Source organism: Tupaia chinensis, unplaced genomic scaffold (assembly GCF_000334495.1).
Source record: "Tupaia chinensis unplaced genomic scaffold, TupChi_1.0 Scaffold000226_1, whole genome shotgun sequence".
In the NCBI taxonomy this organism is placed as follows: Eukaryota; Metazoa; Chordata; class Mammalia; order Scandentia; family Tupaiidae; genus Tupaia; species Tupaia belangeri.
Window position 1 is genome coordinate 7,352,260 of NW_006159701.1, and position 24,870 is coordinate 7,377,129.

At 47.9% G+C, this 24,870-nt stretch overlaps 1 protein-coding gene across 3 annotated transcripts in view; it reads right to left on the minus strand.

Moving 5' to 3' along the window:
• The window catches only part of PTPN11 (protein tyrosine phosphatase non-receptor type 11), an 84,246-nt gene that overhangs the window by 17,103 nt on the left and 42,273 nt on the right, over positions 1-24,870 (minus strand). For 2 of the 3 annotated variants that reach the window (XM_014587644.2, XM_027771635.1), the window contains exons 7-11: positions 10,571-10,667; positions 9,658-9,737; positions 9,374-9,532; positions 5,029-5,160; positions 157-323 (exon numbers count right to left, since the gene is read on the minus strand). In XM_014587644.2, coding sequence (XP_014443130.1) covers positions 157-323; positions 5,029-5,160; positions 9,374-9,532; positions 9,658-9,737; positions 10,571-10,667 — 635 coding nt within the window. The remainder of the gene's footprint in view (positions 1-156; positions 324-5,028; positions 5,161-9,373; positions 9,533-9,657; positions 9,738-10,570; positions 10,668-24,870) is intronic. The other variant, XM_006147970.3, reaches the window with a different exon arrangement.

Here is a 24,870-nt window from a genome sequence, read left to right on the forward strand (position 1 = left end):
CTGGCGGGCCTGTAGGGTCTATGAGAAATATACTTTAAGGTCGAAATATCCTTTAATGCAATTGATCCATGCCTCAACCAAAGATTAACTTTTTCTGCAGGTCAAGGGTTGGAGTCGGTTGGTGAAGCCTGCATGCTAGGAGGTGGGGACTGTCACCTGCAGTGCACCACAACTGGCCCTGCGTCCATGATGCTCTCCTGTTTATGGTGCACCTCCTCTAAGAAGTCCAGCACACCTCCAGGGTCACTGGGCACTCCGTGGTCCGGCCAGGTCCGAAAGTGGTACTGCCAGACCGTTCTCTCCGTATTCCCCTGGAGTAGAGCCAAGAAAAACCAGAAAAGAATTAAATAAATCAAGGGGTTGGGGACTCAGCTGGTGTGCGCTCTCCTAGATCCCATAGGAGCCAATGGGACCTGGCAGGTATGGGATCACTTAACACACCATTTGAACCCTCTTTACATTTCTCCTCAGCCTCTGGCTAAGATCAAGTACAAAGTCCTATCAACTGCTTCTCAGCCTTCTGGTTAAGGTCAAATGCAAAGGTCTTCTTGACCAATTTCCCAGAGCTCTTCTGGCTGGGCAAGCCTAGAAGCAACTCTGCCTCTGCCACAAGAACTCAGATGTCTGGTATAGCAATGTATCTGTTCTTTTGGGTAACTACAACCTAACTTACCTTTGTGAATATCCATGGCATAATGTCCCCACCCCTCCCCATTCATGTGGCACTCAACTCATGAGGCAACTGAGGCCTAGAGATCCAGAACTTTCCTCCTAGCAGAGGAACAAACAGGAATTCCCTTAAGATGCTGTTCCTCTTTGTCGTCTTTTATACCCAGCCCTCTCTACCTCAAACACATAGTTTTATTATAGTATCATTATTGTTTGAACTTTTATTCAGTGCAAAGCAGATAACACAGACTTTGTGATCAGATGACTAGACTGTGGATCAAATCCCTGATACTCACACTCCCTGTGCCTCTTGGACATCTCTAAGCCTTAATGTCTCCATCTGCAAAATGGGAATAATAGTATCTCTCCTACAATACAATTATGAGGATTGAAGGAGCTCACTGAAACACTCTGCCATTGCCCAGCAAACATTAAGAGACTCAGCACACTGTAGATATTTTGAAGACAGTAATAATTAATAAAAGCCAACAATGGTACCAAGACTACAGAAGACCAAAAAGCACGCTTCTGGGGCTATCCAGATTAGGTCATCCTAGCAGCACCGCTCATGGCTACATCTCTTTCATGTATCTCTGGAGTCAATCAAGATAGTGTTAGTGGGAACCAGCAGTTAGCGTAATGGCTATGTCGCTGGACTCCCACGTAGTCGACCACGGTTTGCGTCCCGGACCCAGTGGCTTAAAACTCACGCCGGGCGCATGTGCGTGCGTGCCCAAGATCCCAAGAGGAGAATGAAGGAGAAGGGATTGCAGCGTGACCATCCCCCCGGGGAGTGACTTCTCACTTTCTGTCTCTATGTCTCTGTCTGTCTGGCGAGCGCACGCGCCCTATAGAGAAAAAAATCTCTTGAAAAATAAAAACAATAAAAATTTTAAAAAATAATAAAAATAATAATAAAAAAAGATAGTGACTTTTTTTTTTAAAGAGAGAGAATTTTTGCTATAGGGTGCGTGGACTCACTAGAGACACAAAAAGAGAAAGAGACAGGGAAATTTCTTCTTCATTCTCCTCTCAGGGTTTCGGGCACACACACACATGTACCCAGCATGAATTTCAAGCCGCCAGATCTGGGATTTGAACTGTAGTTGACCATGGAGGAGTCCAGTGCCTTAACCACTACGCCAACCTGCTTGCCCCATGTTAATGACATTTTAAAAGTGATTTTTGGGCTAGCCAGTGGCATGGTGGTTAAGGGAGCTGGATCCCACATGACCAATGATGTGGTTCGAGTCCTGGATCTGGTATCTTGAAAGACATGCCAAAATGCTGAAGAGATGAGATGGAGAAGGGAATGTGACATGGCTATCCCCCTTGAGGGGGGATACTGTCTCAATTTCCCTCTTTCTCTTTCTCATTCCAGTAAACATGTGTGCCCTCAGGGAAATAAATAAAATTTTAAAATAAAAAATAAAAGGGATTTTTTAAAATATGAGAAACAGTAATTAAGACCTGTATCCCCCACCAGTGAACTTTAACACATCTAAGGAGTCTGAAGCACAATTACGTTTTGTTGATTTAATTTGCTGATGTTGTGGGCAAAAACTCCCTCGATGTTACTAAGGGACCTAAACATCAAGTGTCTAAATGGATTACAAACAGGATGGGCAAGGAAGGAGACTCTGGCCCCTGCCTCCACCCTCCCAAGCCACCATTCTTAGTAAATGGTCAGTGAGGCCTCTGCCCTACCGGCTCCTTTCTAGGCAGACAGGAGGCTTCAATGAGATCTCTGACAGCACTTTAGAAAAACATGTAAGCCTCTTTTCCGGCTGGAACCATGGAGGGTGTTCAAAAGGAACAAAAGAAGGTTCCTGCTGTGGCAGAAACTAAGAAAAAGGTTCCTACAGCGCAGAAGCCACCAAGAAAAAGGTTCCTGCTGTGCCAGAAACCCTTAAAAAAAAGCAAAGGAATTTGGCGGAGCTGAAGATGAAGCGTCTGAGAAAGGGAGCAGAAGTGGCCTTGGAGGTGACTGGCATCACTAAAAGTCCATGCTCACCACCTGGGCTGGGCACTCGGCACTGCCCAGGAACTTACGGAGTCTCCTGGCCTCTTTACATGGTTACTATTTCACATGCTTCCCACTTCTTCAAATATCCCTTCTCTTGTTAGTCCCTTCAACTCATGGCCCCGCCTCCCGCCTCGAAGAGAACACATAGAAAACCCCTGTCGGCTCACTTCACTGCACCTGGGGCCACCTTCGCCTCTTCCCCACCTGTTGCCATGGAGGACACCCCTCCACTCACGACCCCAGCTCTGGATCCAAGCTCCCCTCCTCATTCAGCCTCAGCTTCCGTCTCTGACAATGCACTTCCATGTCTCAAAGGCACCTCACAGCTCAGCCCACAAGGAGGTTCTTAATCGTCCCTCTCTCTGTAAACCCACTGTGATGCCCGCACTTCTCAAGCTAAACTGCAGGTTATCCGAACACCACCCTCGCCCCTTGTTCACTCTGTCATCAAAGGCCTCCAGTCACCTCCACTTTGATCTCGGGCTGGCCCTCTTCCTTCCTGCATCCCGGCCACCACCCTGCCATCTTTCCCCCAGGTAACTGCAGTAGCCTCCTGCTCGGCCCTCATCCGAGACCAGCTGATGCCACACTCTTGTCCCCTCTGATCACTAACAGAGTGCAGGGTGATTTTTTAAAAGCTCCAATCCAACTGTAGCTGCTGACTGCACTGTGGATAAAGCCCTGGGCTGCCTCTCCTGACTCGGTCCCCCAGACACATGGTTCCCTTTGCTTAAGAACATCCGCTCCCTAGACACACACACAAAACCCGGCCCTTTCCCTTCGCTGCCCTGACTAGTTTGGAACGATGTAGTTACAGGAGAGATGACTGGGCTAGAGGATGAGGCCCGTGGAGGGTGAACTCAGAAGGGCAGGGACTCTGTTTTATTCCCTTACTCCATTTCCAGCAAACAGCGTGTTATCACGAACCGAAAGGTCGTTCGGCAACTATCTCTGAATGAATAAATGGATGTCCAAATGCCCAGTGGACATCTCTACTCAGGCGTCCAGCTAAGTACATCCAACACCACTTCTTCCCACTTCCCTGACGGCTGCCACATCGCCACATCCACTCAGACTCCACACACCACAATGCACTGGCTCCCTCCTCTTCTGCAACAGCCAAACTAGCCCCACGCCCTGTACACTTGACCCACGGGCTTCTCCTGCATCTGCTGTTCTCTTCCAGTTTATTCCAGCATTTTATATAATAGTCACTTCCAGAGGAAGAAATAAAAAGTAAAACAAGAAAGAGCAACCACTGAAGTCTCTGGAACTACGGAAAGAAGGCCATCAACCGACACCATTGCTAACGTCCCGCACACGGTCACCCCGTCGCACTCTCCCCTGGCACACGGCTCTGCACATGCTCACTTGCTACAACACCACTGCAGGTTCCATGCAGACCGACGAATATAGTTCGAATTTCTTATTACGCTAGTTAAGACTCTTGCCAACATGGTCTCGACCTCGCATCACCCCGTTTATACCCTCCACTTACTTTTTTGTTCCCTCTTAATCCAACTTTCCTACAGTTTATACTTTAATACCACAGCTCAAATACCTCCTCCATCTGGAGGTCCTCTCCCACCATCTTATCCCACAAAAACTCCACCCTGAAAGGCCCGGTCTCTCCTAAGACAGTCCTGTTGTGAGGTCCCAGCCTTTCAGTACGCTGGCCTGTGTGCTGCAGCCCGTGCCTGCTCTGCAGCTGCGACATGATGTGACTCCATGAGGACAGAGGCAGTTCCCTTCATCTTTACATCCTCAGAAGACCTGGAGTAAGTGAGCTCCTTTAAACATGAAATGAAAAGAAATCCAAATCCAATCCTGTTTAGTTCTGTGAAGTTGGAATCAGTCCTGAACTAGTATATAGATGCAATGAAGATCTGATGCATGGAATTTGGTCATGGATACGCCTCAGGGCCTTTGCACTTGCTACTCTCTGCTTCCCTGGAAGCTGGATGTCTGGCTCCTCCCCCTTCAGGTCTCGGCCCAGTGCCATCCCCTCACTAAGGTCCTCCCTATCTACTGTGTCTCAAGTACCTGCTCTTGAACATACCACCTACAGCCTTTACAGACCGAGCACAATCAGAAGGTTGAGCTGGTTACTTCCTTTGAAATCTCCAATGCCTAGCTGTTCACAATGCACCAGTGATGCCTGAACTGTACCTGTCACCCTGAACGGTACCTAGTGCGTACAAGGTACCCACTAAATGGCTCCTGAATGGATGAGTGGGTGAACACAAGAATGCAACACGTGAAAGTGACCGCGACGACTGGACCACCACCGACCATACACAGGTACCAAGGCTAAAGTACGACAATATACTTACTTGTCCGACCTTGGAGAGTTTAAGTTCCCTTAACGTGTAGTCATGCGCAGCACTTTCTTTGACATTCCTAACACGCATGACCCCATATTCTTTCAGTGAGTACTCATCGGGCCAGTACTTGACACATTTACTCTGGAAAAGATCAGAGACAAGACAGTTAATCTCCACGAACTCAGAAATAAAAGCCTACCAACGGCTAAGAAATAATCAAATCGTGCTGAATGACCACTAACGTGGAAAATGGCTTCTTTAGCATCTACTACGTTTTTCAAAGAAAAGGAAAGAGAACTTCAGATAAGAAGAGCAGGTGCTCTTGGAACCAGACAGAGTGAGAAGGAAAAGCAGGGCTGCAGAGCTGTCAGAATGAGTCACATGTCAGAGGGGAGTCCATGCTTGTCTATCTGTCACTGAAGAGCCAACAATAGGGGCCAGGTGGCTGCACAGTGGCCAAGCAACCAGACCCACCTGAGGAAGAGTCCTGGGTTTGCCTCCCGGAGCCTCCCTGAGCACTGCAGGTACCTGCATGCCCATGATCCAGGCCAGCTGAGATGGAGCAGACCATGAGGACTCTGTTGAGAATGCCTGTCTGTCTGTCTCTGTCTCTCTCATGAAAGAAATGGATAAACTTAAGAAAAGAAGTAAAGTGCCAGGAGTTGGCATGGAGGTTAAGGCACTGGATCCCCCACATGGCCAATTCCATGGTTTGGGTCCCAGAACCAGCAGCTTGAAAAACATGCCAGGTATAGGTCCCCCAAATCCCAGGAGAATGGATCCCTCTCTCCGGTGAAGGCACAAGTCCTAGGACAAAAATCTAAAAAAGAAAAAAAACAAAGATGCAAAGAGGGAGGGAATCAGCCATTTTTGCTCTCTAAAACCAACTACCTTCTGTTTCCATGGCACCAGCAGATGGCATAATGGCTACATCACTGGACTCCCATGTAGTCAACCGCGGTTCAAATCCTGGACCCAGTGGCTTAAACTCACGCCGGGCATGTGTACGTGGGTGCCCAAGATCCCAAGAGGAGAATGAAGAAGGGACTGCGGCGTGGCCATCCCCCCTCGGTGATGATTTCTGTCTCTCTCTCTCTCTGTCCTTCTGGCAAGCTCATGCAACCTATAGCAAAAACCTCTTCCCCCACCCCCGAAAAATAAATAAAACCAACCACCAAGTTTAGAATTCTAGAAATCTGCCAGTCACTCTGCAGGGAAGGCAGGCAGAACTCTGGAGGTGGATGGGCTGCCCAACGAGACAGACTGCCTGGTTCGTTCCCGCCTCGTATAGGAGGACTCCGAGGCTTACCTAACCCAAGTGTGAAGCACTCTATCACAGAAGGCAGCCTCGGGTTGGCACCGGCTGCCTTTTCTATATCTGAACCCATATGATCCCCACTACCACATCACCTTCCCTAGACTGAGTGCTGGGAACAAGTTTGCAATAGCTGCAGGCTGCAAGAACAGGCAGACTGAAAACTACAGCACCAAGAAAATCATTCTTGCTGCCAAGAAGTGAGTTATTCCACTCAATGGGAGATGAGTTTGGTGATGTGTCCTGGGTAGAGAATGGTTTTGTGTTTTTGTTTTTGTTTTTTTCCAGGAGCGATCACCACATCTCATTTTGTAAAATCACGAAGACACAGATATCAAAGTGAGAATTTTTCCTTGTATATTAGGAAGACAGAAATTTACAGTTATGAAATTAGCATTAAGAGAGCAGCTGCAGGGGCCAGCAGGTGGCGTGGTGGTTAAAGGCGCTGGACTCTCATATGGCTGATGCAGTTCAAGTCCTGGATCTGGTGGCTTACTTTTTTACTTTCCTTCTCTCTCTCTCTCTGATCAAACTGGAAAATAATAATAAATAAAGTTATATAAAATATTTTTTAAAAGAGAGAAAGCAGCTGCCAAGGCTAGCCCTGCAGTGCAGTGGTTAAGTACTGAGCACAGAATTCTGGATCCCACATGGCCAACTGTGGTTCAAATCCCAGTCCAGAGACTTGGAAAACACACTGGGCATGTATGTGCGCATGGCCTAAATCCTGACAGGACGGAGAAACTGGGGGAAAGGACTACAGTGTGACCACACCCCACTGAGAGGCTCCCTCTCTCCCTCTGGTGAGTGCACAAGCCCTCTGGCAAAAACAAACAAAAAAAAAGCTAAAGATATCACCACAGTCGGTCGAACAAAAAAATGTATTTTAGGAGGAAAGTTTGATAGAAGAATGTGGTCCTTTATTCATTATTCTGAATTCAGTGTCCCCCTCAGTATTTGATAGGTCCAAATACTACTCTGACAGACCTGACACAATTTTAATTTTCCCCGAATAAACCCTTTTATATTAATTGTAGTCAATGCTATTACCGGCCAGTCAGTTCTAAGCACTGCTCCTGATGACCCTAGAGAGCTCCACCCAGAACACAAATAAAGCATGACTCTGAAAAGAACATCTTAGCTGACTTAAATGTCACAAACTGGCCCAGCCGGTAGCAGGCTAAACTGCAGTACTGCACGCAGTGTGGCCAACCGCGGATTTGGACCCAGAGCCTGGCTGACCTGGAGTACGTGGGGTGCGAGTGCAGGTGTACCCAGGATCCGGCTGAGCCAGAGGGCTGGGTGAAGGGGATCACGGCATCGGAGACGCTGCTGACGGTGCTCCTCTCTTCCTCTCTCTCTCCCCCTTTCCCCAACTCCCTTTCTTAAGGGCATGCAAGTACATGCACTTTCCATCATTCATTAAAAAATAAATAAATAGACAACACCTGCAGACTGCTGCACCCTCCTCCCAGCTGTCCAGCTCTCATGTAAATCTAGGCCAGCAAATCCTGAACTGTGAAGGCTAACGTGTGATCTGCTGAACGAAAGCCCAGCCATCGAAGGAGGTCCACACTCGGCTTTTCCCCCATGCAGGGATGGGATATGGAGACTAGGTTATCAGAAAGGCCTGGGAGAGAACGAAAGTCCACCAGCTCAACTTCTCTGCACCCGCACAAGAAGAGAGGGTGGGAAGCAGGCAGAGGCGGGGAGGGATAGAGAGAAGCGGGCTGGTGATACGGCCACGCCCGTTCTGCTTCTGGCAGCTCTTCTGAAAGGGACTGACACTGATTCCTCTGCGGCAACCAAGGACCTTTGCTCCACAGCTCCCAAGGCCTCTGAAAACAGCAGGCCTCCAACAACTCCAGTCAGGCAATGGCCTCACCCTTTCCACATTTGAGGCAGGTTAACACTTGCCTGAAGCAGACACTGTGAAGACATTTTTTTGGTTTTTTGTTTGTTTGTTTGTTTTAAGAGAGATTTTTTGCTACAGGGCATGTGCACTTGCCAGAGAGACAGATAGACAAAAAGCGATCCCTTCTCCTCCATTTTCCTCTCAGGATTTTGGGCACGTATGCACATGCTCCCGGTGTGAGTTTTAAGCCAATGGGTCCAGGATTCGAACCACAGACCTGGTGGCTTGTTTTCTCACTTTCTTTCTCAATATGTATCTCTCTCTGGTGAACACACATGCACTATAGCAAACCTAAAAAAGAAAAAAAGTAATAATAAATAAAACTAAAATTAAAAAAAACAAAAAAACACCCTAACCAAGCCAGCAGTTGGCATGGAGATTAAGGCACCTGAATCCCACGTGGCCAACTGTGCAGTTCAAGTCTCAGGCTTGACTTGAAAATCACTCCGAGTGTGTGTGGGTGTGTGCCCAGAATCCCAAGAGGAGGAGGAGTGCAGTGTGCCCATCTTTCCAGGGGGTGATTTTACACTCTCCCTCCGCTCTCTCCCTGGTGAGTGTATATGCCATATAGCAAGTAAAAAAAAATTTTTTTTTAATTGAGGATTATAAAGTTGGCCCTGTAGCCTAGCGGTTAAAGGAGCTGGATCTCACAAAACAAACCTTGGTTTGAGTCCCAGCCTTGGTGACTTGAAAAACACACCAGGGGAACCAGCAGTTAGCGTAATGGCTATGTCGCTGGACTCCCACGTAGTCGACCGCGGTTTGAGTCTTGGACCCAGTGGCTTAAACTCACGTCAGGCACGTGTGCGTGTGTGACCATCCCCCTGGGGGGGGTGATTTCTCGCTTTCTATCTCTCTATCTCTCTCTCTGTCTGGTGAGTGCATGCACCCTATAGCAAAAACCTCTCAAAAAACAAAACAAAACAAAAAAAAACACACCAGGCATATGTGCATGTGAGCCCCAAATCCCAACAGGATGGGAAAATGGAGAAGAAATTGTGACAGAACAATGCTCCACTGGGAAGTGGCTTTCTCCGTCTGTCTGTCTTTGGGTAATGTGTGCACCCTCTGGCACTCAGAAAAGGAAAAAGAAAAAGAAAAAAGAAAGACATCACATAGCATACCTTCCCTCTCTCTACTTCTTTTGTTGTCATGACAATCACTCGCGAGTTCTCCTGGAACACCATCCGCCAAAAGTCGTTTACCGTGTTTTGCAGGCAGCCTTGTGTGGCGATATAACTCTTCTTAGGCTTTGAATTGTTGCACTTGGTTTCAAATTCAGGCTAGAAATTTAGGAAGCAAATCTTTTAAACATCAGAAAGTTGCTAGCAAGATACTAGTAAGAATTTAAAATATAAAAATGGGCAGCAATGCTGGGTCAGAAAACACTGTAAAAAGCCAAGTTTACCATGATAATATTCGCATTGATGTAATCGGAAACAGGCTCGTTGGGATCACCATCATGCAGGACGACCCTGGTATGATCAACTGGAAGGAAAAGAGGCCACAGTCACAGAAGTCCCCAGACCGCTTCAGAAGGAGTTCAAATCATTCATCCACAGCCTAGTTCAAGTTTTCTTGATTAAATGAAAAGAGCCACATAAAATATAAAACTCCAAATAAGCACAATAGCAATTTGAATACCATGCTGTCTCGTGTTGTTTTCCTCACAATTTCTTGGTTCTGCTTATATGTGTGTGTGTGTGTTTTTTTTCTTTTTTGGGGGAGAGATTTTTGCTATAGGACGCATGAGCTCACCAGAAAGACAGAGACAGAAAGCGAGAAATCACCCTCCGGGGGAATGGCCACACCACAATCCCTTCTCCTCCATCATTCTCCTCTCAGGATCTTGGGCACGCACACACATGTACCCAGCCTGAGTTTAAGCCAGCAGGTCTGGGACTCACCAGGTCGGCCACGTGGGTGTCCAGAGTCCCAACCAACAGTTTGTCTGTTTCACAGACGAGGAAAGTGAGTCCCAAAAAGGAGGCGTGCGCAACTCAGGAGTCATGGGCCCTCAAGGAGGAGACCTGGACCCCCAAGGCTCCAGGTGTGGCCTAACACCCAGACGATAAGCTTTGAGACTATCACTTAGGCAAACGGAAAATTCATTCTCAGAAGCAAATGACCACAGACAAAGCCTCCCAGTGGCAGTTTCGCTCAGTACCCAGCATCACGAAAACTCATGAATGAGACCATCAATCCCCACTATGGCTGATGATTTTGGCAACAGCTCGCAACTGCAGAGGTTAAGCCCAGGATCTGCTAACAAGACAGTGAGGCCCAGGGAAAGTTACAGGGACACGGTGACTGATACTTACAGGGCAGAATGTTTTTATATCTATTTTTATTTTTATTTTCTTGCCTCTGACCCTCTTTTCGGCTATAGAGAAGTTTACACTCCTGTTGTTGTAGTGTCTAGAAAGAAAAAAAAAGTAAACAATTATTACATATCAAAAGCTCCAAGAATAAATAAAAGGGGAGGGAAACAAAAAGCCTGACTCGGCATTTCTGTTTTAGATCGCTTATCCTAGGGGCCAACTCCATGGTGCAGTAGTATTGCACCGTTGAAGAGACGCTAGATCCCACATGGTGACCGAGGTTTGAATCCCCGGTGTGGTATACCAGGAGATGTCCAGAGTCATGTGCAATATCTACAAGAAAACTCATCCATATCAACAGTGGCAAAAAAGACCAGAAATGACATAAATGTCCCATAAGAAAGTGCTGCCTATATAAAACTATCGTTCATTCACACGAAAGAATACTTTATGACCATTTAAAAAGATGTTCTAGGAGAATATGCACTCTCTTAGAAAGAAGATTAAAGTTTGAAAAGAAAGTCAAATTTCCCAAACAGTGTATGACATAAGCTCTGTGTTTGCATTCACCTGGCCACAGAAAAAACTGGCAGGATAAATACTGAAAAGGTAATGCAGATTTTTTTCCCAGCGTAATGAAATTTATAAGGTCCTTTTTTAAATTTTAAAAAAAATCCTTCTTCCCTAAATTTACTATAATAAATACATAGAATATTTATAAGAAAAACCTTTTAAAATAACAGTTATTAAGAATTAAAGCCTGGAGGGACCAGCAGATGGCATAATGGTTATGTTGCTGGACTCTCATGTAGTCAACTGCGGTTCGAGTCCCAGATCTGGTGACTTAAACTCACGCCAGGTGTGTGTGCATGCATGCCCAAGATCCTGAGAGGAGAGTGGAGGAGAAGGGATTGTGGCATGGCCATCCCCCTGGGTGATGATTTTTTACTTTCTGTCTCTCTATGTCTCTGGTAAGCACATGCACCCTATAGCAAAAAAAACCTCTCTAAAAAGAAAGCCTGGGACCAGCAAATGGCACAGCAGTTACATCACTGGACTCCCATATGGCTAACCGTGGTTTGAGTCTGGACCTGGTAACTTGAAACTCATGCTGGGTACAGGTGTGTGTGTGCCCAGGATCCCAAGAGAAAAATGAAGGAAAAGGAACTGTGGTGTGGCCATCTCTCCCCAAAGGGGGTGATTTCTCTCTTTCTCCCTCAGTCTCTGCCTGTCTCTCTGGTCAGCACACATGCTCTAAGGCTAGAACCTCTATTCCCCCCACGAAAAGAATGAAAGACAACAAGCATTAGTACAGAGTATGCATATAATAGATGCAATCCACATTCTTTTATCATTGATTAATTCAGAGCAGGTCAGTTCTGGAATCTGGACACTGGAGGACAGCAGAAGTGGTCTTGGTGCCACTGGATGGTAGGGACACAACCTCTGCTGGCAAAGTTTTGGAGCCCCCTTGCCAGAAACCCAAGTTAGTGCACAGGCAGTCGGCCTGCACCCACAGATACCCGCTCTATGATGTTTTCCCCAGAAAAACCTGGCAAGTTTAAACAAATTCAAGGAGCCAGAGAGGAAGGAGAGTGCTCAGGCTTTTCATGCAAGCAATCCAGAAGGATACCTCTGCAGGAAAAGGAAGTGAGGAAAGAGAACAGGGAAACGCAGACTAAACCAGGCAGCCCCAGAGGGTTTGCCCCCACAAGGGGACTTGCAGGAGGAGAGAGAAGGACCAGCTGGAGAGTCAAACAGGTAGATGAACATGTCAGGCTGGAGCATATTCAAGGAGCAAGTTTCATTTTCACAATTACAGAAAGTGCCTCTTCAAGGGGCCATCAGTTTCCAATAAGCCTTTAACAGGAAACCACAAAGGGGGGGAATCAAGAAAGTGAAAGGCAAGATAAAAGGGGAAAAAACAAGGTTTTATATATAAAATGCCAAAATGGCTAGCCTTAAGGATTCCTACAAGAAACAGAGTTCAAGTTTTGCAACACAGTCAGCCCTGTTTTATTTTCATTTCATTTATCTGAATTTCACAGTCAGGTATAAAAGTCCAAACTTCAAATTGGTATTTGACTCTCAGTTTCAAAATGCAATATTCAGCCTCGACACACAGCTCAGAGCGAAAGTGTTTAGCTAGCTGAAACTTGGACAGAAATGAAAAACAGTGTATGTAAAATTCTGACAACGAAACGGTCAGATTTCTTTAAACAAGCTCAGATTAAGTAAGGAAAGCCGTCTGCCTACTCCCGGCGGGCATCCCACCCAACTGTCAGGCAAAGCGGGTGATGGTGCTGTGCTGGGAAGAGGGCTCGATCCTGATTTTCAGACAGGTCATCGAGGTGATGAGGTTCAAAGGGAAGTTCAAACACTGAACTGAATCAATTACTTAAAAATCAACCAAGGGAAGTGAAACAGCAACGAACAACTACAAAGGAAGAGAGTGGGGGTTAGAAAGTATGAGCAGTTTGACTTAAAACAAACTTGGTGGTAAACCATTCAGGGCTCCACTTACGAACCAGCTTCACGTGACACTTCCCTTGTTGGGGGCACGCGACCAAGGCGATGGCTATACAAGGTGAATTTCCCCTAGTCCACCCTCGAGCCTCTTCCTCCAATATCAAGTCCAAGCTTTTTAGTACAGTACCAAAGGCCTTATTAGCTCTGAACTAACGGGCCTGCCTCTAATCCCAGCTCTCTGCCTTGCCAAGTTTCTCAGCCTGATGTGCCTCAGTTTCCTCAGACGTAAGAGCCCCGCAGGGCTGCATAAGGGTCAAGTGTGATAAGTGCAAACTGCGAACAGTGCCCGGGCTACAGCTGATGTTCACAATGGTTTCTGAATTACTGTTCCATGAACGCTACACCCCGGCTACTCCAGGTATGGTCTGCTAGCCAGCAGCGCCAGCTCACCGGGCAGCTGATGGGCAGGCTCAAGTCCTGCCCCAGGTTGTCTCCATTCAAAATCTGCATTTTAGGGACCAGCAGATGGCATAATGATTACCTCACTCGATTCCCATGCGGTCGAGTCCCGGACTCAGAGGCTTAAAACTCACGCTAGGTGCATGTGCATGTATGTCCAAGATCCCAAGAAGAGAATGGAGGAAAAGGGACTGCAGTGTGGCCAACCCCCTGGGGGGGTGATTTCTCACTTTCTGTCTCTCTGGCGAGCACATCCACCCTATAGCAAAAATCTCTCTCTCTAAAAAAGAAAAAAAACGTTTGTTTGTAGCAAATAAACTCATACTTTAATTCTATTTTTTTTTTCTTTCCCCAAAGGGTGCATGTGCTCACTAGGAAGAGAGAAAGGGAAAGTGGGAAATCACCCTCTGGGGGGATGGCCATGTCACTATTCCTACTCCTCCATTCCCTTGTCAGGATTTTGGGCATGCATGGACATGTGCCCAGCATGATTTTCAAGTCGCCAGATCTGGGACTCAAACCGTGGTTGGCCATGTGGGAATCCAGCACCTTAGCCACCAGGCTACCTGCTGGCCCACTTCCATGACCTTTTTGAAGTCCTCTCCACACCCCCCCTCCCATAGCAGTACCATACCAAGAGCTTCTTCTAAGCCTCATTAAAAGGACTGGGTCAAGATTAAAAAGAAGCCTTTCTAATTCAATCTTACCCATTGTAATGGGGTAACACCATTTCATGTGAATCATCTCTCGCATGAAAGAAATGCTTGGCAAGAATAAATTCAGAGATACGGGCCAGAGAAATCCTCACTGATGCCCATGGCATCTGGGCTGGACCATCCATCAGGTTGGCCAGAGGCTTTCTTTGTCCCCTGTAAGGTTCCCAATCACCTCTTCTGCGCACACTTGGGGCCTTAACAGTCTACAGTCAAGACTGGTCTGAGCACCAGAGATGCCCACAAGCACAGGCTCAGAGCCCCTGCATCCCAGGCCCAGCTGAGTGTGCACTGCCAGCAACTGGCAATTGTCACGGATTAACAATGGCAGACGGTGGGGCTCTCTCCGGCTCCTCCCTTGTGCCCCTTAGCCCAGCCTAGTGCCTGTTAGCCACCTGAGGCCCGAGTTGCCTAAACACATTCCATTTCCCACATGGAAGGCTGCCGTCTGTCTAGAGTGAAGCTGAAGACAAAAAGGACTTCCTGAGTTGTGAGTTTCCACACTCTGCCTGCAGAGGTTCCCTAAGGGCTCCCGAGGTTGTCAGCCCTGCAACGTGCTCAGAAACTTCCTCCCCAGCCTCACGACACTAGGAGTCAGAAGAATCTCAGGAAGCCCTGGCCTCAGGGAGGATGCAATCCTGTCTGGGTAATCTCTGACAACGTCCCTCTCACCAGCAGTCCCTTGGGCACACAAAGCTAATAACCTGTCAAGCTGAATGTCACTGTGTTCATCCCCATTCTCCACTGGGCCTTGGCAGGCACGATGATACAAGGCTTGGAACAGACAGCAACGAGGACCGTGAAAAGCTGGACACAGGCTGCAGGATGCCCCAATTCCCCAAGTAATACAACCGAAGGGTTTGTACCAAACTGTGAACCCTCAAAAAGGACCAGAGAATACTTACAACCACCGGAGTGCACGAGTCAAAGCAGATCTAGAGCCAGAGACTGCATCAATGGTTAAACCTCAAACAGCATCAAGAAAAAGTCAGGGAGCACGCAGTGGCACAGGGGTAACCCAACACGCTGAGCACAGAATGGCCCATGATCTGGAGCTGGCTGAGACTTGGGGTGGATCATGGCATCAAGATCCTATTAGGGATATCTCCTCCCTCTCTCTGTCTCTCTCATTCAAGAAAGAAACTTAAAAGAGAGAGACTGTGCTTGTCCAGAGTACACCTTCAGGAGTGGCCAGCAGCACTGCTGGGGACGAGCTTTCGAACCATCTCCCATGTTTATGGCCCCTAAATAGCCGTGTTCCACCCCAGGGCCCCTGCCAACCTAAAAGCCAGCCCCCATCACTGTGGTCTCCAAAACAGAGCCCCCAGAGGCTTCTGAAGCCCTCATGGAAAACCACTGGTCCTGGCTCTTGGTCAGAATTTCACAAATAAAGTGGAGGATGAGGATCAAGAAGGGGCAGGCAACAAGCGAACTGGCAGAGCAAGGGGTTCTCACGCACTAGCACAACCATGTCGCCTGCACTGCTCTGGGTGCCAACCCCAAACTGCTAGGGGAAGAAACAGCGTCTCCGACCACCAGGCCAGACCAAGCTGTAGGGCTACTGCACTCTGAGAAACGAAGCTCCAAGGGACCATACGGGACAGGGCAGTGTGTGTGGCAGCAGGCGGGGGGTGGGAGGAGACGATGTTAACAGAATGTCGGTGATGTTAAAGTTGGATGTGGGGAAAAGGGGCGTTCACTGTGCCCCATCCTCTACTTTGAGGTGTTTGAAAATTCCAATAATAGGAAAAGGCTTTTATGAATAAATGGATGATAAAGAAAACTGTCAAGGCTCCTGGTAAGTCTTCTCCTACCCCATGCGTGGCTGTGGCCTCCAGAAGGAAAGAAGAGGAGCTGAGACAAGCTGTCAGACAGAAGGTCCCTCGGGTCCTGCCACGGTAAAGGAGGACTGAGAGAGCGGTAACCAGCTGGGCAGGCTCCAAACCCAACGCCCAGCCAGGCTGCACACAGGTCTGCTCTCCCTGGCGTCTCCTCTCTGCAGAGGGACGCAGCACTTCCTCAGGCTGTCCTCCCTCCTGCGAGCTCTGCAGTGCTGCCTGCACCACAGTCACTACGAGCTGTGGCCTGTCGCTGTGTCTCTGCGGGGGTTTTGGGCAGTTTTCCATAATGAGTCCGCAGCACCATCCAGGAACAAAGGGGGGCTGCTGGAGACTCTCTTCACCCAACAGCACTCTGCGGCTCCGAGAGGAATGACGCCAGCCCAAGAGCAGGCTCCCTCCCAGGGGCCTGTTTCCAGGCGCCTTGCCTCCTCCCCACCAGCAAGATGGAGTATAGAGAGAAACCGTGAAAAAGGCACGCTCCTCAGGAGAGAGCGAGTCTCACACAGGAAGCAGCAACAAATGGTACAGGACAAATCTTAAGTTTATTTCTTCTATGAGTGTGAGAGACAGAGAGAGACAAACAGCACCCCAAAGAGGGCCAGAGCACCGTGACCCACCCTGGCTCAGTCGGCCTCGGATCAGGGGCACACACAACGCCCAGTGCACTCAGGGAGGTCTCCAGACACGAACCCAGAGCCCCGCGATGTGGGCCAGCCTGACAGAGCACTGTGCTCCACCGATGTGCTGTAGCACTCGCTGCTTCCACGGTGCAGGGCAAATGTGTAACTAAGCATTAATTAAACAGAGTGGATCGGGGAGTGAGGTCCAAGAAAACAGAGGAAGGTGCCCGGGAGGAGCCGGAGCCTGAACCAGGGGAGGGACTGGATGAGTACAGCAAAGAGAAGGTGCCCTGGCAAAGTTGGGGATGGATGCAAAGGTGCCTAGGAGGCCAGCCAAGTTGTGGGAGGGTGGCAGAGACTGGGCGATGAGTCTAGGAGCTATGTGCAAGGCCATGGTGGGGAAAGAATTAAGGTGGGGCAAGAAAACAAATGGTGGATGGCCATGAGAACTGGGCAGAAGACTCTAGTGGCCGAGGGAAAGGAAGCATGGCATAGGAGACTTGGAATCAGAAGTCAGAAGTGCCAAGTTCAACTCTCAGCCAGCCACTGCAGGCATGTGCCTGGGGACAATCTTCTCAGTTGTTCTAGAAGCCAGTTCCTTCGTCTCCGTAATGAACATGCTACGTCCCTGGTGAGCAGCAGGGAGCCACTGAAGAGTTCTGAGCAGAGGAGTGACATGGGAATGCGAAGCACAGGCTAGCAGGAAGGGAGTGGAGAGGCAGAGGCAGAGGCTGCGGTGAGGGGCCGTCCGTGTTGTCCAAGAGATGGCGCCTGTGCCTCCAGCTCCGTGTAGACTCCCCTCCCATCCCTATGCCCTGCACGCCCCTGGCAGGTGCCCTGATCTCAGAGCACCTGGAGACTTTTCGGCCTACCTCACCAGACCTGGGGGTGCCTTCCCTACGTGCAGCAACATGTGGACAAGAAATGCTAGTCTCCCGCCTTCTTCTAAGATCAGAAAGACATCACAGAAGGAAAACTCAGAACATAGCGAATGGCCAGCAGGGGAGCCATGAGAAGAATGTGTGAGGACACAGTGCAGGCACCCACCTGCAGGGCACAGAACTGGGGCTCAGCCGGCAGGGACAGGGGGTAAAGGGGACATCTGGTTTGAAGGGGGAAATGACTCAAGCTTGGACTGCTTGAGTTTGAAGAGATACGGCAGACAAGAAGAAATGGGGACTACACGATCCCAAGGAACAAAACCGGAGCGCAAAAGCAACACAAGCGTAGGATGATCTGGATCCCACAAGAATGGGTACACTCTCCAAGAGTGGGGTTTAGGGGCCAGCAGGTCACGTGATGGTTGAGGCACTGGACACTCCCACATGGCCGATGAGTTCAAGTCCCAGACCTCATGGCTTTCTTTCTCACTTTCCCTCCTCTCTCTCTTTGGTCAAATTAAAAAAAAAAAAAAAGAATGAATAACTACAATAGAATTAATAATTATTTTTAAATACATTAAAAAAGAAAGAGTGAGTTTAGCAGGAAGAGTTACGCATATTTCAGAGACCCACCAGAACCAGCTAGTCAGAAGAAGATGCAGTGGGGCTGGTTCTGTGGCATACTGGTTAAGGACCTCATGGCTTTCTTTCTCACTTTCCCTCCTCTCTCTCTTTGGTCAAATTAAAAAAAAAAAAAAGAATGAATAACTACAATAGAATTAATAATTATTTTTAAATACATTAAAAAAGAAAGAGTGAGTTTAGCAGGAAGAGTTACGCATATTTCAGAGACCCACCAGAACCAGCTAGTCAGAAGAAGATGCAGTGGGGCTGGTTCTGTGGCATACTGGTTAAGGAAGTTGGATCCCACTTGGTCCACAACATGGTTCAAATCCCAGCCCTTACAGCTTAAAAAACAAACCAGGGCACATGTGCACGTGTGCCCCAAATGCCAACAGGATGGAGAAATGGAGAAGGGACTGCAGTATGACCATGCCCTACAGGGAGTTACTTTCTCACTCTTCCTCTCTGGTAAGCTCATGCACCCTCTGGCATTTAGAAAAGAAGACAAAGCCAACACAATAGAAAACACGGTGAACAGCAAGACAAGCACGTGGAGGGGTCATCAACCAGAATCATGTTGCTGCAAGCCAGAGAGGCCAAGAAAAGAAATTGTAAGGCTGAGGAGCTGGACAAAGTCTCAACAACAACCTAGGAATGGGGGCTGGCTGGTGGCAGAGGTAAAGCACCACGCTCTGCAAGGCTGAGCCATGTGGGAGGGTCCTGGGTTCAAATCCACAGACCTCCCTGTGTATGCCCAGCACATGTGTGCCCATGATCCAGGGCTGGCTGAAGCTGGGGGTGGGTCACAGCATCCAGACCTGCTGGGGTGCTGTCTGCCTGCTTCTTTCTCTGTGTCTCTTGCTCATAGAGAAGTAGATAAACACACTTAAAAAGAAAAATGTGTACGGAGGCCGAGCCGTGGTGGTATGTGTTGCTAAGACACTGTGCTCCACAGACTGGGATCTCATGGGAGGCCCAAGTTCGATTCCAGGTCCACCTTACAGGCCAAGCACAGAGGTGTGCGCCTGCAGTCACAGCCAGCTGGGAGGTTGAGCAGGAGGATCGTAACACGGTGAGACCCTGACTTTGTGGGGAGGGCGTGGCAAGAGGAATTAGAAAGCCAGAGAAAGACTATGTAATGCTCAGTAAGAAAGGCACTGATGGCTTTCCAAAGTGTCACTTCCATATACTGGGAGAAGTCGCATTTCACGGTTAAAGAAGGAAGGGCCTGGGAAGAAATGGAGGCTGTAGCACAGACTCGCTCGGTGAAGAAGACAGAAGGACAGTGACAGATACAGAAAATAGCAAGGTCGTCTAAAGGCACAGGAAAAGGGATGAGCAGAGTTGGGAAAGAATCCGAAAGCAGAGTCAGGGGCAGAATGGCGGCACAAGGGGAAAACGTGACCCCCTGGAAGGCGAGCACACACAGAAGTTTCCAGTTCAAGTCGGAGACCCGGGGACAGGCCAGGTGCTTGATCCAGAGTTGGCTGAGTGCTGGGCGTGGACCACAGCACTGAGACCCTGTTGAGGATGGTATTGCTCTCTTTTTCTGTCTCTCTGTCTCATGAAGACAAAAAATAAATAAGGTTTTAAAAATAGAAGCAACTGGGCCAGCAGGTGGTCCTGCATGGCCAACTGTGCATGGTCAACAGCGGGTTGAGTCCAGGACCAGCAGCTTAAGAAACACACCAGGAATGTTAAGATTTGCTCAATTAAAAGCCACTGAATTAAACACACACACACACACACACAAGGTGCATGTGCATGGGATAATGGAGAAAAAGGGACTGCAGTGTGGCCTCCCCTTCGGGGGAGGGGATGATTTCTCAATATCCTTCTCTCTCTGTCTCCCCTTCTCCGTCTCTTTCCAGAGAGTGCACATGCCCTATGGCAAAATCCTAAAAAAAAAAAAAAAAAAAAAAAAAAAAAACTTAAAAAAAAAATACACTCTAACCACTGAAATTTTCTGCCATAGAAGCCACTGGGAGTCCAGGCCTGGATGGACGAGTCTGGTTACAGCACAAGCCTGCCATTCTGGAGCATTTGTGAGCATGCGGCTGAAGCCCTGGCTGGGGGCTGCTGTTCCCCATGGTGTGGCTGTAGTCACTGAGGGGCAGGTTTCCGCTAGAGATCACCGGCAAGAATTATTATTCCTGACATAGCTCTGGGGTGCAGCTAAAGCCTTGTTTCCATAAAACCTAACCATCTCGAAGGAGAATTTATAGCTCCCCTAAGCAGGATGTAATCATTTCAGAGAAATCAAACTGGATTGTGGATCTGAAGACGCACCAGCTTCTCCTGCAGACATCGCTTAGCAGAGCTGCTGGCGGGATCCGGGGCATCTACGGAGCTGTCAGAGCAATGACTGCAACGCTCACAAGAGCCAAAAGCAGCAAGAGAACACTAGCGAGGAGAGAAGCTTCTGGAACGGAGGCTGGGCTTTTTAAAACACAAAATTACTAAGGGAAATAGGTTTCAAAGCACTAGGCAAGAAACCACCTCAGTTAATAAGTGGTGTATGGTTTAGTTTGGTTTGAGTTTGGGTTTTTTTCATGTTGTATGGTTTTGTTTGGTTTTCCTAGTGCTATTTTTAATACCTTGCCTTTTTTAAGTGTTTTAGGTAATTGGGCTTCATCTTTATTTATTTATGTTTTGCTATATGGTGTGTGTGCTCACCAGAGAGAGAGACAAGAGAGAAGAAAATGAGAAATCACCTCCCCTCCCCCCAAGGAAGATAGTTGCACCACAATCGATTCTCTTCCCGCCTCCTTTTGGGATTTTGGGCACACACGCACATATCCCTGCCCCTCCCCCAGTGTGTCCTTCAAGCCGCTGTGTCTGGGAGTTGAACTGAGCTGTCAGCCATGTGAGATCCAGTCACCTCAACCTCCATGCCACCTGCTGGTCTGATTTTCTTTTTTAAGTTTATTTATTTACTCCTTCTATGAAAGACAGAGAGCATCCCCAACAAGGTTTTTTATTTTTGTTTTTCTTTTTTTTTTTTGAGAGTTATTTGCCATAGGGCGCGTGCACTTGCCAGCAAGACAGAGAGAGACAGAGAGCTGGAAAGTGAGACATCACTCCCCAGGGGGGATGGCCATGCCGCAATTCCTTCTCCTCCATTCTCCTCTCAGGATCTTGGGCAAGCAAGCACACGCACCCGGCATGAGTTTAAGCCACCAGGTCCAGGACTCGAACCATGGTCACCTACATGGGAGTTCAGCGACATAGCCATTATCCTAACTGCTGGTCCTACCCAAGAGGATAGTGATGCTGTGACCTACCCCAGACCTCAGTCAGCCCCAGAACATGAGCACAGGTGCATGGACAAGCCTGGCACATATAGGGAGACCTTGATATGTGAAGCCAGGACTGCCCTCTGGCTTCAGCCTCATGGAGCACTGTGTTACCAACGCCCCACGGTAGCTGGCCCACTCGCCTCTTTGTATTCGTGGGGAGAGATACACAGGAGATGTGAGATATTAGGTTGCCAGGAAAGTCATGATGTATTTTTCTGTTTTTCTATGCAAAAATGTATCATTACTTTCCAGACAACCAAATATTTACAGACATCAGAGACAGACAATCTCAGGGAGAAATGAAAGACCTGGGTTCCCACTGTCTTGACCATACAACATATCTAGCCTAGAAAGAAACTATCAGTCTATTCAGGAATATATTTCAGCAGAAAGAAGAAAAGAACCAAAGAATTTCACAAGAGATTTCAGATTTCACAGTGCATCAAAACCAGAGTAATTGCTAAGTGTCTTCTGAGTAAACATATCCAAAGTGACGTGCAGAGTTCAGGAGCCAGTTTGTTTGCCATGGAGACAAACAAAGCTTGACTGTCAGAGTTAAATTACCAATGGCACTGCAATTTAGAGCTCTCGATCTTTTTAAAAACCGTCAGAGCATACTGTGAAAAGGAAGAGATCATAAATTCACCACCTTGGGGCCAGCATTTGGCATGGTGGTTGAGGTACTGGATACCCTACATGGCCAACTGCAGTCCCAGAACTGGTGGCTTGCTTTCTCACTTACACCCTCTCTCTCTCTGTCTCACCCTGGTCAAGTTTAAAAAAATAATAATAATGATAATGATGAATAAAATTAAATAATTCTTTTAAGAACAAACAAAAAGCAAATTTATCACCTTTTGGGAAACAACTAAAATACAATCACTAAAATAATAAGGCATTGGGGGCCAGCAGGTGACATTGTGGTTAAAGGTGCTAGATTCCCACATGGCTGACTGCAGTTCGAGTCCTGGACCTCGTGGCTTGCTTTCTCGTTTTCCCTTTCTTCCTCTCTGTCTGATCAAATTAAAAAATAATAACAACAAATGGAACTAAATAAATAAACATTAAAAAATAGTAATAATAAGACATTGCTGGGAGCCAGCAGGTGATGCAGCAGTTACATCGCTGGACTCCCACGTAGTCGACCGCGGTTCGTGTCCCGGACCCGGTGGCTTAAAACTCACGCCGGGCGCGTGTGCGTACGTGCCCAAGATCCCGGGAGGAGAATGGAGGAGAAGGGATTGCGGCGTGACCATCCCCCCTGGGGGGTGATTTCTCGCTTTCTGTCTCTATGTCTCTCTCTGTCTGTCTGGCGAGCGCACGCGCCCTATAGTGAGAAAAAAAAAAAAAAGCATTGCTGTTATGGTTAAAACTTCAGAGGATTTTAATTATAATGAATTTCTGCTTCTAAGTACCTAGTTTTCTCTATAATGTTTTTTTCTGTTCTCAGCCTTATTCCTCTGGTTCCAATCTTTTTTTTTTTTTCTCACTATAGGGCGCGTGCGCTCGCCAGACAGACAGAGAGAGACATAGAGACAGAAAGCGAGAAATCACCCCCCAGGGGGGATGGTCACGCCGCAATCCCTTCTCCTCCATTCTCCTCCCGGGATCTTGGGCACGTACGCACACGCGCCCGGCGTGAGTTTTAAGCCACCGGGTCCGGGACACGAACCGCGGTCGACTACGTGGGAGTCCAGCGACATAGCCATTACGCTAACTGCTGGTTCCCTCTGGTTCCAATCTTAAAGGGCAATTTTTAAAAACTGAGTTTAAGAAGCAGGAACATAAGAGACCTAAAAATTGGCCCTCAGCTATTTAGATACAGTTTTGGTTGCAATGAAAACTCAGGCCCTGGCAAGGTTGTCACCTCAGCTGAGCGCTAACGGAGAACTTTACAGATGTGGTCATCATGGTTTTCCATTTCCCCCTAAAGCCAGCTCAATTTTTCCTCTTTTTGTTGTTAATAATGTATAAAAGTTGATCTGGATTTGACACCTCAGAGTGAAACTAGCAGGCCAGCAGTGAGAAATCAGCTACCTTTCTGTGGCCAAAGGGCCATGTGAGGTCCTACTAAGCTCACATCTTGACCCCACCAATGAAATCATGAAAAACACCCCCAACTGTCACAAGCACTTTGGGAAGGTCTGACTCTATTTCCCTAAGTATTGTTCTTTTTCTTTTTTCTGGAGAGGTTTTTGCTATAGGGCACGTGCGCTCGCCAGATAGACAGAGAGAGAGAGAGAGAGAAAGTGAGAAATTACCCCCCAGGGGGGATGGCCACGCCGCAATCCCTTCTCCTCCATTCTCCTCTTGGGATCTTGGGCATGCAAGCACGTGTGCCCGGCATGAGTTTTAAGCCACCAGGTCTGGGATGTGAACCACAGTCGACTACATGGGAGTCCAGCGACATAGCCATTACGCTAACTGCTGGTCCCCCTAAGTATTGTTCTAAGTGAACTTAGCTTTAAATAATCCACCAAGCCAGCTGGTTAGGGTGGCTGGATCCCTCATGGCTGACTGCTCAGTGCAATACTGAGCTCAGTGGCCTGAGAAACGCACTGTACACATGTGGGTGTGTGCATAAAATCCTTGGGACCAGCAGATGGCATAATGGCTACATCACTGGACTCCCACATAGTTGACAGTAGTTCGTGTCCTAGACTCGGCAGGTTAAACTCATGTCGGGCGTGTGTGTGTGCGTGCCCAAGATCCCAAGAGGAGAATGGAGGTGAAGGGATTGTGGCATGGCCATCCCCACTGGGGAGTAATTTCTCACTTTCTGTCTCTGTCTTTCTGGGAGCGTACGTGCCCTATAGCAAGAAAACTTCTCAAAAAATGTTTAAAAAATCCTGAAAAGAGAAATATAGGAGCATTTACAGCATAACCATCTCCCATGGGGGGGGTACTTGCTCACTTTCTCTTTCTGTTTCCCTCTGGTGAGTGCATGTAATCCTCTGGCAAAATTAAAATAATAATAATAATCCACCACTGTACTAGATAACTTGTCATTTATTTTCAACTTTTTTTTTTTGAGAGAGAGATTTTTGCTATAGAGTACATGCACTTGCTATAGAGACAGAGAGACAGAAAATGAGAAAACACGTCGGGGGTGGGGGATGGCCATGTCACAACCCATTCTCCACTCAGGATTTTGGGTACACACGTTCACACACCCGGTTTTGAGTTTTAAAGCCGCTGGGTCTAGGACTGGAACCACAGTCAGCCATGTGGTAGTCCAGCACCTTAACCATGACACCACTTCCTGGCCCCTAGTTTCAACTTTTCTATTCATGTTTTTTAATAATTTTTATTGGGAACCAGCAGTTAGCGTAATGGCTATGTCGCTGGACTCCCACGTAGTCGACCGCGGTTCGTGTCCTGGGCCCGGGGGGTT